General features: G+C 33.6%; 1 protein-coding gene and 1 pseudogene across 1 annotated transcript; one reads left to right on the top strand and one right to left on the bottom strand.

The window, feature by feature from the left end:
* The first annotated feature begins 4,623 nt into the window (after positions 1-4,623).
* Positions 4,624-7,532, top strand: LOC132253889 (phenylalanine N-monooxygenase-like; annotated as a pseudogene).
* A 4,284-nt stretch (positions 7,533-11,816) lies between these two features.
* LOC100242945 (flavonoid 3',5'-hydroxylase 2) lies at positions 11,817-14,422 on the bottom strand. Its single transcript, XM_019220452.2, has 3 exons — positions 14,360-14,422; positions 12,833-13,468; positions 11,817-12,511 (listed from the first exon to the last, which is right to left on the bottom strand). The coding sequence occupies exons 1-3, from the start codon at positions 14,420-14,422 to the stop codon at positions 11,882-11,884; spliced, it is 1,329 nt and encodes a 442-aa protein (XP_019075997.1). The 3' UTR covers positions 11,817-11,881.
* Between the last annotated feature and the right edge of the window lie 833 nt (positions 14,423-15,255).

Below are 15,255 nucleotides of genomic sequence, written 5' to 3'. Positions count from 1 at the left end.
GTAAAATATCTCCCAATATCGGTAGCAGATATCGGGATGCTCCAGGAACCATTTCGCAAGAGAAAATGGTGTCTGCGAGATTTCGCAGACACTCAAGAGGGCTGCGAAATCATTTCGCAACAACATGCTATCTTCGCAGGGCTGCGAAGTTGGCTTCCACCTTGAGGTTCCCAGCTTCCCTCTCGCGGTATATGTCGGGCATCTTCAGGAGGAAATACACCCTACTGTACAAAAAGGCTGTGGAATCACTTCGCAACAAAAGGGTGATTTCGCAACACTTTGCAAAAATGCTTCCTTCAGCTTGGAGTGATTGGCTTGCAATGGCTGCAACTTCTTCGTTTCAACTCCGAATTGCACACCGTTTGAAGCAGTGGATTGTTGACTTCCTGAGCTTTGAAATGGTATATAGCATGTATCAATTGGACTTCAGAAAGTGCTCCTAAAGTGGCTGCTATGACTGTCATCAAGAATATGCTTCATGGCAGATTCTCTTTACTTTTTCTCCTTGCATTCTGGATTCACTCTTGGCAAATGACTTCTAAGCTTTGCCCAAGATTCCTCATAACTCTCCTCAGTCTTGACTTGCTTTGGTGATCAAAATACTAACAAAAACACCAAAACTTACACAAAGTAATTAAAATTGCTTTCAAGGGTCCTTAACATGCCAATTGAGTTAAAAGGCCTAAACTACTACTCAAAAGTGTTTAAAAGGATTAATTATAGGCTATCAAATAGCACTTTTTGAGTAGTAATCAGTAATTTTATCTTCCTTACAATTGATACTATATAAGAGCATGCAATAAATAAACGTACCCTTACACTTCCAATAACTTCTTTGATAATGACTTGCTTATTATTTGAACCTATTACAAGAATAATATACTATCAATATAAAATGTTATAGATTTAATTTTATTTATTTTTACTAAAAATGACACATATTCATAATCAACTATCAAGTCATATTTTCAATAATACATTGTAACTTTTCAACAAAATACTCATCTCCATTAAATTAAACTAATAATCCAAAAAAATGCAATATTTCAAGTATGAATATGTGTATTTATATATATTACATGCTTCAAGTCATTCATATAACTTACAAATATTAAATTTAAGTACTAAAATTTTAATTTATAAATACTAAAAGTTATAAGTAATAAAAACAAATAGTATCCTTTGAAATTTTAAAATCTAAAAGAATATGTTATAAAAAAAAACCTTAAAATGCCATAAATTTATTATAAAATTAACCTATTATCTAAACAAATTTTCCGGCAACTATTTTTATCATTTACCAACCACAATTATTGTTATCATTTACTATGTTCACCATTATCATAATTATTATCATTTTCATCATTTTATGTTTTAATATTTTTCTCTTAACTTTAATCAACATGTTTAACTTAATTTATTGGCAGTTTGTTTGTTATTTTAAAATTAATTTATTTCACTTAACAAAAATTATGTTTTCATAGTTATCTATGTATACAAGTACCCAATAATTTACCTCTAAATTTTTCACCCACAAAATTTACATACACATTGGGTGCACTCCAACAAGTCATTTTTTGGGTATACTTTTCTACTACAAGAAGTCACCTTTTTTTGGGTATACTTTTCCATGGCAAGAAGTCAACTAGTTGAATAAGAAGACACTTAATGAATTATCAACCATAAAATAATAATTTTTACAAAAAGTAGCTTTCATTATAATAAATACTTTCAAAAGTAATGACTTCAAGCATGAAATTCTATAATGGGTTTTATGAAATTCCATTATGATATTAACTTTATGGCTCTTTATATGTCGATAGATATATGTAAAATAAAAAAATGATTAATTATCAATCAAACAAAGGCCACCTCTAGTCTCACATTCTCACATTTTCTTTCATCCTATCAATTAATTAAATTTGGGTTGAAGAAATTTAATACAAGAATAATTCAAATAATAAAAATGATTGTATAGTAAGATTAAATGGAATAGATTAGACAAACCCAAATTACCCTCCTAAATTAGACATAAATATATATATATATATATATGGCCTCTATACATTAAAAAATTCTCCAGGTGAACACAATTGATAGCAATAGCCTTCTCACGATCAAATTCTCTTCCTTTTTGTTATTTAAAAAGGAAATAAAGGTGTTCATGACCCCACACCTTAATATTAAAAAAAAAAAAGTTGGAAACTTGGAGACTTGCAAAAGTCAAGGTCTAGTCAACATGATGCCATGTCTGTAGGTCTCAACCAACTTGGAGACTTGCAAAAGGTGTGTCTTATTATTTTTTACCATAGATACAACCCACCCAAACTATTCATACCATGTCCACTCACTAGCGTGGACTAAAACCTTCCACTCAAAGGAAATTTCACTATATTCTTTGATAAAACATGACATAAACAACCATAAGAACACATATGCACATATATAATATGATAAAAGAAATTCTTTTATACTTTCAAATGCTAAGAAAAAAAAAACAAAATAACTCAAAGTATAGAAAAAGAATTGTTCTCACATGGTCAAAATTATAAATAGTTTTGGCTTGTAGATTTTTTAAAAATCCTAAAAATCAGATTTTGATAATTGTCTAACTTTATTTTCTTTTTCTTTTTTTTTTATATTGGAAATGGTTATTAAAATACAATTATAATTATGAGAGCTACAAAAATTCCTCTCAAAAATGATAATTTGCCTAACAATCAAAATATTGCTAAATATGATAATATATATTTTTAAATGCATATAGGCAAATTGATTGCAATTAAATTAAGAAAAAGACAACTTATTGACATTAGAAAAAAAAAGGTTTCTATCAAATGTTTTCAAATATATTTTCTAAGTTAAAAATTTATTTTTATGTTAGAAAACCGTTTTTACTCTAAATAAGTTTTTAAGAGTAATTTTCAAACATGATTTTATCCTTTGATCTATAGAATAGAAATTTATTTTTAAGTTTAATACATGCCCAGTTTTCTATCAAATGTTTCCAAATATATTTTCTAAATTAAAAAATATATTTTTATGTTAGAAAACCATTTTTGCTCTAAATAAGTTTTTAAGAATAATTTTCAAACATGATTTTATTATTTGAGCTATAGAATAGAAATTTATTTTTAAGTCAAATACATGCCCAGTTTTCTATCAAATAATTTCAAATATATTTTCTAAGTTAAAAAAATATTTTTATGTTAGAAAACAATTTTTGCTCTAAATAAGTTTTTAAGAATAATTTTCAATCATGATTTTATTCTTTAATATATAGAATAGAAATTTATTTTTAAGTCAAATACATGCCTAGATTATCAAATTGGGATTGTTTCATGACATTTTCTCACAAAATAATCTCATGAAGATGTGCACAAAATATGGGTTGTTGGCTAATGGGGCTTAAGTTGTCTGTCTTATTTTGAGTTGGATACTGTAGGCACTTCATTGGAATGCTTAAAAGAGTGAGCTATTAGGTTTAATATGTTAGGCTTAATGGAGAGGATGAAGAACATGTGGCAGTGCATCTTAACAAAAATCTGTATCTCTCATTCTCCTTAGAAACACATTAAAAAAATCATTTTTTTCCTCTTTTTTAACTCATTCTTTTTTTTTTTTTTTTACTCGTTTTTGAGGAGAGAGTTAGTGGATTTAATGTGTTGGGTTTAATGGAGGATAAAGATCATGTGATAGCATTGCATCTCAACGAAATTCTATATCTCTCATTCCCACTTAGATACACACAAAAAAATTATTCCTTTTTTTTTTTCTCTCTCTCTCATTTTTGGGAAGGGATGAAGATTATGTGACAGTATATCTCAACAAAATTATGTACATGTCATTCTCACACAAATATATATTAAAAATCATTCATTTTTTCTTATTTTTCACTTGTTTCTAAGGATTCGACCATGTGTTTGGTTCAGATTAAAAAATCAATTAATCTATAGGTTTCTTCTTCTATGCTAGAAGTTTAAACTTAAGTTTTTCTTCCCTACAACTCAAGAAAATGCATTTCACAAAAATCATAATGCAAAGATGCTGAAACAATCGATATAATGATATTAATAAAGGAAAAAATATGATAGATCTAAGAGAATTTGGGTTACCTGGGAGTTCACAAAGTGGAGAATGTCAGTTGTGAGTGTGTTGACAATGGGTGAGAGAAAAGGTAGAAAAAGATTATGGTTTGATATATAAGGTTTGTATACTGAGATTTTTTGGATTGTGGGTGGCATGTGGAAACAATTGGCTTTTTATACATTGTCCCTCATTATTAATTTTAAAAGTGGGCTCAAATAGGCTCATTGAGTTATAATACTTAAATTTTTTTATTTTATATGATGTAACTTACCAAAAAATGACATTATAAAAATAAAACTAACATCATCTAACTATCTCAATTGAAGAATTTTTATATGATGTATCACCTTTATTAATTATAAACCCTATGGTGTCATTATTTTAAAAGTGACACCATAAATAGTAACACCATAAATTATTTTTTAGTAGTGTTGTGTTTACATTTTGATCTATATTATGTGTTGATCATTTCCTAGCCAGCAAATAACTTGATCAATCATCAGATTATGATCCTTCCATAATTTACAGGAGTTGATGCTTGCAGGCGTGGATAGTCCATCAAATGCAATTGAGTAGGCAATGGTCAATCAACTAGGGGTTTTGAGCAAAGCAGTGAAGAAATTGATGGAGTGGTTGGAAAGGATAGACTAGCTCAAGAATCTGACTAGTGTTGCTGGCTACTTTATCCCCAAAGGCAGTCATGTCCTTCTGAGCCGTTTGGGGCTTGGCCGGAACCTTAGAATATGGGAAGAACCATTAAATTTCAATCCAGGGTAGCATCTGAATGCTAGTACAGTCAAGCAGTGGAGTTGAACGAGCCAAACCTTCGTTTCATTTCCTTCAGTGCTGGAAGGTGTGGGTGCACAGGGATCGCATTCGGGTCTGCAATAGCAGTGATGCTATTAGCAATGCTCTTTCAAGGCTTAACTTGGAGTCTGCCTCCAGGCCAAAAGGAGATTGATTTCTTAAAGTCGAGAAATGATCTCTCTCTCTTGCAAAACCTTTGCATGCCCTAGCAAAACCAAGTTTGCGTTCATCATTAATTATACCCACTTTATTAATGAAATAATGGATTAAAAGGATTAAATATTCCCCATATTTGCACATTTATCACTTCCATATTTTTGTTTGAAAAATAGTCGATTTTTGATCTAAATATTTTTAATTATTTTAAATATTTATAACATATTTTTTTAAAAATAATTATTTTTATTAAAAAAATAATATCAAAACGATATCAAAACTTTTTGATATTGTACGTCCGATCCATCATAATTCGGTGATCATACAATTAATCTCAATCACACACCACTCTGATTTTATTTATTTATTTATTTATTGAATTAATATCGAGATCACCTACTCCCCAACAAAGAGGAAAATGTCGGGATATATCAGTGATATATCATGTATCAGGAGGTGTCGACACGATATTATGTGGAGAAAAATCAAGAATGAGAAATTTCACTAAAAAATTGTCAAAATATCGCCAATTTGTCGGCGATATATCGGCGAAAAGTCAGCCCAGACGGAGGAAAATCGTCGATATTTCGGCAATAAATCGCCGATTTTTTGGTGACATGTCTACTCATATCTCCAACATGATCTAACAGCCCAAATCACACCCATGTTGATCCGATGGTCCAAATGTTGCCCGCCACGTCTGCTTGCAACAGTCATATATCCAATGCTCCAAATTGAATCTAGGTTTGATCCAACGGTTAGGATGAGATTCCAACAGTAATATCATGATCCAACGGTCAGATTTTGCCCAGATTTTGATCCAACAGCCAAAATTGTTTTTCAATGGTAAAATAATCTTCCAACGGCTATTGTGGCCCAAATTTCTCCTATAAATAGCCCATTTTGCATCCATTTCATTCATATTTGATTTCATTATTGATTTGCTCTCTCATTATTCCAATTTTTTCGAAGGTTGCTCAATTATTCAATCATTTTAAGGTATGTTTGTTTTAACTTGTAATTAATTTTGTTTTCAATTGTAATTAATTCATGTATGTTCAATTAATTAGTATATTTGCAATATGGATGATTTAATTTTATTTTTACATTCAATTGTAACTAATTTGTATATTTTTATTGAATTAACTTAGGTTAATTTGATTATTTAATTATAAATTGATATGTTTATTTTAGATGATTTTTTGTGATTTTTTTTTTCACATTCATTCTAGTTAGAATTAGATTCAACTAGTTAACTTAGACAAATTATTTAATTAATTTAATTAACATGAACTAGTATATTTGGAATATCAAATATGTTAATTTTTATGATTATTGTGATTTATTTTCATATTCAATTATGATTAATTTTTATATTTACTAAGTTTTTCATAGAATTACATTTAGATTCAAAAAATTAACTTAGCTAAATTATTTAATTAGTTTAATTAACATGAACTAGTATATTTGGAATATCAAATATGAACTTTTTTTTATGATTATTGCTATATATTTTCATATTCAATTATGATTAATTTTTATATTTACTAAATTTTTCATAGAATTACATTTAGATTCAAAAAATTAACTTAACTAAATTATTTAATTAATTTAATGAACATGAACTAGTATATTTGGAATATCAAATATGTTCATTTTTATGATTATTGGGATTTATTTTCATATTCAATTATGATTAATTTTTATATTTACTAAATTTTTCATAGAATTACATTTAGATTCAAAAAATTAACTTAGCTAAATTATTTAATTAGTTTAATTAACATGAACTAGATATTTGGAATATCAAATATGTTCATTTTTTATGATTATTTTGTAGATTTCTCATAGATTTAAATTTAAATGTTGACTTAATTTTTGTTTACATTGAAATTACATTCAAGTGTATTTCTTTTGCAATAGATTTAGCATGGCTAGTGAAGGTGGTTCTGTCATGCCAGGGCGAGATCCGGCTTGGAAGTATTGTTCACCAATTGAGGGGGAACATAAATGGAACAATTTGTAATTTCTGTAGGTTATTGATGAAAAGTGGAGGCATCACACGATTCAAGTTCCATTTAACGCATAACGACTCGCATAACAACACCAAAAAGTGTCCGAGAGTGCCTCCCGAAGTGAAAGAAAAGATATGTTTGTTGGTGTATGACAAAAAAAAAAAAAAAAAAGCAAAAGCAAAGAAAGTTGCTGATATTCAAGACATCTGTGCTCAATTACGTGGCACAATGGGGACTCATGATACACATTTGGTAGACGAAAATGATGATGATGAAGATGTTGAGGATGAAGATGTGTATATGTATCTAACAGATATGTACCCAGATGAGCGGGATGCATATCGATCTGCAGTTCGTGCCTCAAAATCATCAGAATGGGAACATGAACAACATGAGAATATTGTAGGAAGCAAACACAAAACGGGGAAGTCTTCACGGTCTGCTGGTATACCGACGACGATGTGAAAATCACAAAGTATGCGACATTCGCACCAATCACCCCTTGTTGCCCCTTCGCTTTATAAGTCTTTTGCAGCAAGACAAAAAAATATTAAAGAAATATTCAAGCGTGGTGCAATTAAAGAAACGATGGGACGCTTAATTAGCTAATTCTTCATTTATGAGAGCGTCGCACCCGCAAAAGCAAAGTCTCATCACTTCAAGAATATGATTATTGGTGCACAACAAGCAACTAATTACTAATTTTTGAAATGTTATATTGTGTCACATTTTTAGTAAGCATGGTCTTTTGTGACATGTTTTACATATTTTTTATATATGAAGTGTAGGAATGGGAATCGAACCTCCATCTCCATATGAAATAAAGAACAAGTACTTGGAAATGGAGTACAAAGAAATGGAAGCTTATGTGAACCAGCAAAGAGAAAAATGGAAGACATATGAGTGCACAATAATGTCAGATTGATGGACAAGGCCCACGAAATTAAGTATTATTAATTTCATGGTTTATTTTAAAGGGACCACGGTGTTCCTTAAGTCAATCGATGCATCAAACTATATCAAAGACCACAAGTATATTTACGAGCTATTGAAGACTATTATCAAAGAAGTCAGTAAAGAAAATGTGGTCCAAATTGTCACAGATAATGGGTCGGCGTTCATGAAAGCAGGGAAACAATTGATGAAGAAGTATAACTTATATTGAACTCCGTGTGCGGCGCACTGTATCGACTTAATCTTTGAAGACATTGGTAAAAGACCTAATGTTATCGATGTGATAAACAATGCTCGCAAGATAACTAACTTCATTTACAATCATGATTGGTTACTTGCACAAATGAGAAAGTATTGTGGTGGAGACATTGTTCGACCAGGAGCTATAAGGTTTTTTACCAATTATATTGTTCTTAACAGTCTTCTTAAAAAAAGGGTTGATTTGAAAAAAATGTTTATGAGTGATGAATGGGCACACCACAAACTCAGTCGAACAAAACTTAGCTGAGAATTGGAGCAATTATTGTTTGACCATACGTATTGGGACAGATTGACAAATATAGTTTCATTATATGAGCCATTATACGTGGTGCTTCAACTTGTGGATTCTAAAGTTGTTCCCACAATGCCATTTGTGTACGAGTTTATGCAAGTGATGAAAGGAAACCTTATTCATCAAGGAGCTGGAGATTAGATCTTCAAAATAATAAAAGATCATTGGGAGAAAACACTAAAACATCCACTTCATGCAACAGGTACTTAAGTACTATCTATCTTTATAAGTTTTTACTTTGTATTTAATTTTCTTTAAAAATATACTAGCTCTACTTAATTTTATTGTAACATACTTCTTAAATCCAAGATTTCAATATAGGCATGGAGTTGGTAGTGATCCGGAACTACTTCAAGCGGTCCATGATGTTTTTGCAAAATTTGATCCAACTACTAAGTCGCTTGGTCAATTTGGAAATGAGGTAAATAGAAAATTGTTATTTTTGTTGATAAAACAATTATTTCAATTATCAATTTATTTGAACGTTTACTAACAAATATGATATTAACAAATTAAATGTTGAATACATAGCTTGTGCTTTTTCGAGATGCAAAAAAATGATTCAGTAATCGAGCAGCGATTGCAACAAGGTCAACCATGGTACCCGGTGAGTCTTTATAAGAAAAAATTGATTATCATTATTGTAAATTCACCACATAAGTATTTATATGATTATCAAATTGGTTGCAACTGAATGGTGGTTTATGTATGGGAATCAAACACCTACATTGAGAAAGTTAGCCATCAAAGTTCTCTCACAAACTGCGTCATCTTTTGCCCGTGAGAGAAATTGGAGCACGTTTGCTCTCATCCACACAAAGCAACGAAATCGTTTGGCTTACCCTAGATTGGAGCAATTAGTTTTTTGTTACTATAATATGAGGCTAAAGTTACGCGATATGGAGGCAGAAAATGATCGAGTTGTTGAAAAAGATTACTTTGATCTTCTTGACATTTCAGCTAAGGTAGGTGAAGAAGAAGATAATCAGTTGTTCCAATGGGTTAGGCCTATACACTTGGATGACGAAGTTGGAAATCCTAATCCATGAATTGCCGCTCATGCTCAATAATTTGGAGTTAATGTTGAACGTGTGTTATCTGAAGAAGTTCACTCTGAAAGTTTTAGCAAAGATACTAATGATTTAGTTCAAGCGGCATTGAATTCCCACCAAGAGATTGACTCCACAAGTGCTGGCCATAGCAGTAGACCTAGTGCTGCAGGTACTTCTGCTTTTAGTTACTATGGTTCAAGAGGTGAAACTAATGATGGAGGTGATAATACGGGAGGAGATATTTATGAACATCAACATAGTCAATATCTAATCAGCCAATTTACCTATGAAAATGATTTCACACACTACACACAGGATGAAGACCATGGCTCTAGAAGAGCTGGTCCAAGCATAGGAGCTATTAGGAAGCCCTATAGAGGAAGAGAATGAACGATGGAACCATATAACGAAGAGTTACTTTCAGGGAGTTTTGAATCTATGAGTATAGGGACTCAATTTAGTGATTCCTCAAATGAGGCTAACATCTACCTTCCTCATGTAATGAGTTATGGTCAACCTTCAAGTTCAACCGATGAAGAGTATGGTATGTCGCATTGTTCCCTTTCCAGACAAATGCCATACCAAGTTCCATATCAGATGGAAGGAGGATTTGACATTAACACATGGGTGAACTTTGAGTACCCTATCCATGTAGCGGTAGTGGGCAGGACTCAAGAGATATATGCATGGCATGTTAGAATTTTTAACCAATATTATCGAGATTCATTGAGTTAGTACTAATATTGTCTCCAACAACAAGGCGGGGTTCCTTCATCTATCAATCCCATTGAACCACATCGATCCTCATTTTGGTACAAAAGGGACATTGTAATGTAATGTGTACAAATTATTGATATTAAATGAAATGAAGTATTTTATGTGACTTTATAATGAGAACAATTACAAAATTAACATTTCTTATAGTTCTACATAATATAATTACATCTAATATCGCAAATTATATCATATGTATATCAAATTCTTCAATAAAACAACTTTAAATATCTATTATGCTTTTAATTATATTATTATGAGGTTTCTCTTATATTTCCATGAGTTTTAACAATTTTAAGCCTATCGATATTTTTTTTCCAAAATATCCGTCGATATATCCCCGATATATCCGTAAATTCGAAGTACCGATATATCCGTGATTACCGATATTTTCATCCTTACTCCCCAATTTATTGTAGCGGTCAGATCTGGTACCCGACTATTTATTTATCGACTTCTTCTAAGTTCCACCTTCACTTCAGTCCGCCCCGATCGTACCGAGGGTTTGCTTTATGAATTTTTGTTTGGGACTGGTTCCTAGGCTTTCATCGCACGCCATTAATTATGATAAATAATTGAAAGCGGCTAATGGCTGATTAAGATTCATTGTCTTTTATTTTTTTCTGGGTGAAAGTTCCTGGAAGATGTGCCTCCTTTTGTTTCTTGTTTTTTATCATTAGATTTAATGAAAACTTTTTCCATAGCTGATGGGATTTTTTTAAAGGTCATCTAATGGATCACGGGCTCAGAGCTCCAACAAAAATCTAGCTAGAAGATAAGTCTGAAGAAAAATATGGCATTACTTTACGGAGATAAAGTGGGATTTTTTTCTTCCTTTATTTTTCTGTACTTATTTGTTGTTGAATATTCAACTTGGTTTGCGCTGAATTATGATGTTGAAAAGGAAACATCAGTAACGATCATCTAAGCCAATCCCATTCTGCAGGCCAACTCATGCACAAGAAGTGATCGAAAAGAGATGATGGCTCTGATCAAGGACCTTGTTGCCTTTTGTTGCTGGACTCCAACACAACTATTTAATCATGCATGTCGGCTTCCTATTATTTTCTTTATTTATAAAATATATTTATTTTTAATGTAATTAAACATTTTTTTAAAATTAAATTTTAAAAAGAAATTAAAAGAGGTGGGGTCAAGCGATTATGCATAGATGCATATGAGTTATACACTATTACTTTCTCAATGCAAAATTTTGTATGAGTTATATTTTATATAAAGGTTACTACTATTTACTGATTTGGAAGACAAAAAAACCAAAAACTATAACCAAATCAAGCATAAATTAATAGATTATGCATAGATGCATATGGCTTGGTGTTAGAATGAAACTACAATCTTTGAGCTAATACATCTTATTATAAGCCACAGGAAACTAAAACAACATCCGAAAATATTTTCTTCATAACTGCATCCATGCCATATAGCAACGAGGCCTGGGTTTTGGTCTGAGCGGTTTGAGCTCAGACTGCATACGCACTCTGGTGAAGCCTTGGTGTCACCATAGCCGAAAGAGAAACTGCCTTCTGCAGTGCAAGCCCGAAAGCTTCGTCCATGTTGATCTCAACTCCATCCGGCATTTTCCAGTCAAATGAATGTACCAACGTCCCTAAAATGTACTCAACCAGCACTATTCCCATTCTAGTGCCAGCGCAAATCCTTCGTCCAGCCCCAAACGGGATCAACTCAAAATCATTTCCACGAGGATCAATTTTTGCATTTCTTCCACTTAGAAACCTTTCTGGACTGAATTCTTCCGGGCTTTCCCAGACATCAGGGTCTCGCCCGATTGCCCATATGTTCACGCTAAGTCTAGTGTTCTTTGGGATGTAGTAGCCGTTCACTTCACATGCCTCGTTTGAGACACGAGGAAGGTTCAATGGGGTGGATGGGTGCTTCCGGAAGCTTTCCTTGCATATGGCTTGTAGGTATGGAAGTTTTGGTAAGTCAGACTCCACGAGCCGCCGGCTCCTTCCAATCACTTGATCCATTTCTTCGTGAGCACGCTTGAGGATGCTCGGGTTTTTCAACATCTCAGCCAGAGACCACTCGATTACGCTTGATGAAGTGTCTGTTCCTGCAGTAAATAAATTCTAGCCAAGGAAACAAAAATATGGTGACATACTTGAAATTTATGTAATCAAACGCAATTGAAAATTGAGATCCATGGATTAGCCCTAGCAAAAGTTCAAGTTCGAAAAATCATGTAAACCATAAATGTTCTTGATTTTATAAAATAGAGAGAAGTGTGTTTTGGTGCAGAAGGTCTGATCAGAGAACCAATCATTTTCCCCAATTTTCCTGTGCCATGCAAGTGGAAAAAGACAAAAAAAAATCCAAATAAAGAACAGTGATGTGCCCCTAAAATGGCTACCTGATAAAAACGTACCAGGAGGAGCTTTAACTATGCATACCAGGAGGAGCGCCTTAATGTTGGTAAGGGTGAGCTTCTCCCCTGTAGAATTTCCTTGATGGCCCATGACTACGTCCAGAAAATCTGGGTTTCCCTTGCGCTCATGGGCTGATGCCGTGTGCTCCTCTATCATCCTTGTCAATAACTTGTCGAACTTCTTATGTAAATGCTTCATCCCGCGCTCGATCCCTTGGATGTCCAGCCATGCGATGGACGGAATAAAATCGCCAATATTTAAGTACCCAGCACTGGTCATGAGCTCCACCACCATGTCCTTGAACTCATTTGACTCCGACCCTTTTGTTTCAAACACCCGGCGGCTTAGTATCACTTGCCCTATCATGTTGGCCACGGAAAAAGATAACATCTCCGGCACCACCACCGGCTCCTCTCGCTGGCTCAACTCAAGCATGGCTCGAAGCATGTGACCTAGCTCAACAGTTCGAACCCGAGACCAGTCCTCAAGAGCCTTCACACCAAGCATGTGTAAGTTGCTTAGCTTTCTCAGGAGCTTCCACCTTGGCCCATAATCCGCAAAAACCATGTCTTGGGCATCATAGGCCAAGTGTGTTGCACCGGCATTAGGCGGGCGGTTCGAGAAATTAATGTCTAGGGTTTTAAGGAAAGCCCGAGCTGCCTCACAGACAACGTCAACCCTCCAATTATTATTATTATATACGTACTTCTTTCTTCCATCTACACCCGGCACCCCCCAAGTGACCTAATCCGCCCCCTCATCTGACATTTTTTTCCCCAATTACGTATATATAAGCAAGTCCAGTTGACCAGCTCAGCTTTGCCGGTTGAGCAAGTTATTTGATTCAGTCGCTCTTTAACACCATCTTCCAAATGAAACAAAAAATGTATTTATTTATTTATTTATTAAAAACAACGACTTGATTTGGATCTCTTTTGAAAATAGTATTCTATTCTTTACAATTTGGCCCTTTGCATAAAAATTGTTTATATTACAAATTCCCATGATCTTTTGTTATATGTATTTTAGATTTGAATGTTTGACATAAACAAATTAAATAAGTCTAAATTTCAACTCATCGTTATATCTGCGGAAAAATAGATTATTTAAATGAAACTTGATATTAATATATTTCATTTGGAAAAGCTTGAATGAGAATTTTAAGGTTTAAAGTTACTCCCATAACCATTATACAAAGATTTAGTTGAAATTAGTGCTTCATGGATAGAACATGCGAGGGAAATTAAACTTAAGGTAAAAAATTACTCAAGCAAAGAAACAAAAGACTTCTTTTAAAATTGAATTTCATTCATTTTCGAAGAATCCCATAGAACTCCATGAACAAAAAGCTCATACAGTTTTGTACCTGCAAAGTATTTCAAGAAGAAAAACTAAAAACACCCCTCCAAGGGATAAGAAAAAATATCTTCTATATTCTATATTCTAGAACACCCCTCCAAGGAAATTTGAGAAGGAAAATGATGACTTTTCCTCAAATTTCCCTTCTCTATTTCTAGAATACTACTGGTTGCCAGCCTAAAATTAGTCAACCTTTGATCCTTTCAGAGATGGTAGCAGAACAAATTCTCCACCAAATATCTTGTGAGGCCCCATTCCTTTTTCTAAATTGCTTCCCTTGTTTTCATGATTGGTTCACATCTTGATGAATAAGGTTGCAGTAGAATGTATGGTGGTAGCCATCTGTGGGTACCCCTCACAGATTTGGAGCAATGGGCCTGGGCCCAAGCATTTAAAATTAAGAGCTGAATTTGGAGGACTAGACAGAGTCTCTGGCCCAGAAAGAAATATGGGAACTTATGTGAAAGGTCTTGAGGGGGTTAGACGCCAAAAATGGTGGGAGCGGTTAGCCCAAAAGGTTGCTGCCATGAGAAGGGGGCAAAGTGGGTAGTGATGTGGTGAAAATGCCCCCATTATCTCCGGTCCCGGCGGTAAGTGAAGAGATGTATAAGAACACAGCTAAGAAGAAAAATTAAAAAGAAGTTGGCTTATCACACTCCAACAGACTTAACCATCGGAGGGGTCTGCCCGGGGCTTCACCGGGTAAACCTTGCATTGCAGGTGAACGTGAGACAAGAAGAAGCTGGAAGTTTGGAAAGAACAGCTCCAACACCATCCAAACTTCGAGAACACTTAGGTTGGGTGTGCCCCACCCATGCAAGATTGTTGGATGCAAGTGGATGCTTCTCATACGTTGACCAAGCGTGCCACAGCTTTTGAATTGCACCATCGGATAGGCAGCCCAATGCTTACAGTGTATGTATAATTAAATGCGCCATTTGTTCATAGAGGGAGATAAGAGATGTGCTAACACATTTAATCTTTAGTGGACAGAGTATGCCTATCAATCCTTGATGGGGTTGAGCCACAACTCTTTCTTTTCCTTGGCGCACTTAAAAGGTGCGCCAGTTAAGTCTGGGAGAGGGTTC

This window comes from Vitis vinifera, chromosome 6, assembly GCF_030704535.1.
Source record: "Vitis vinifera cultivar Pinot Noir 40024 chromosome 6, ASM3070453v1".
Classification (NCBI taxonomy): domain Eukaryota; kingdom Viridiplantae; phylum Streptophyta; class Magnoliopsida; order Vitales; family Vitaceae; genus Vitis; species Vitis vinifera.
The sequence above is the reverse complement of the archived record's forward strand: the minus strand, read 5'-3'. Positions and strand labels throughout refer to the sequence as shown.

Coding starts and splice junctions, on each gene's coding strand:
- LOC100242945 (XM_019220452.2), bottom strand. CDS start 14,422: ATGGGGCCTCACAAGATATTTGGTGGAGAATTTGTTCTGCTACCATCT. Junction 13,469..14,359: donor CATCTCTGAAAGGATCAAAG/GTTGACTAATTT, acceptor GTTGTCTGTGAG/GCAGCTCGGGCTTTCCTTAA. Junction 12,512..12,832: donor ACATTAAGGCGCTCCTCCTG/GTATGCATAGTT, acceptor TTCCTTGGCTAG/AATTTATTTACTGCAGGAAC.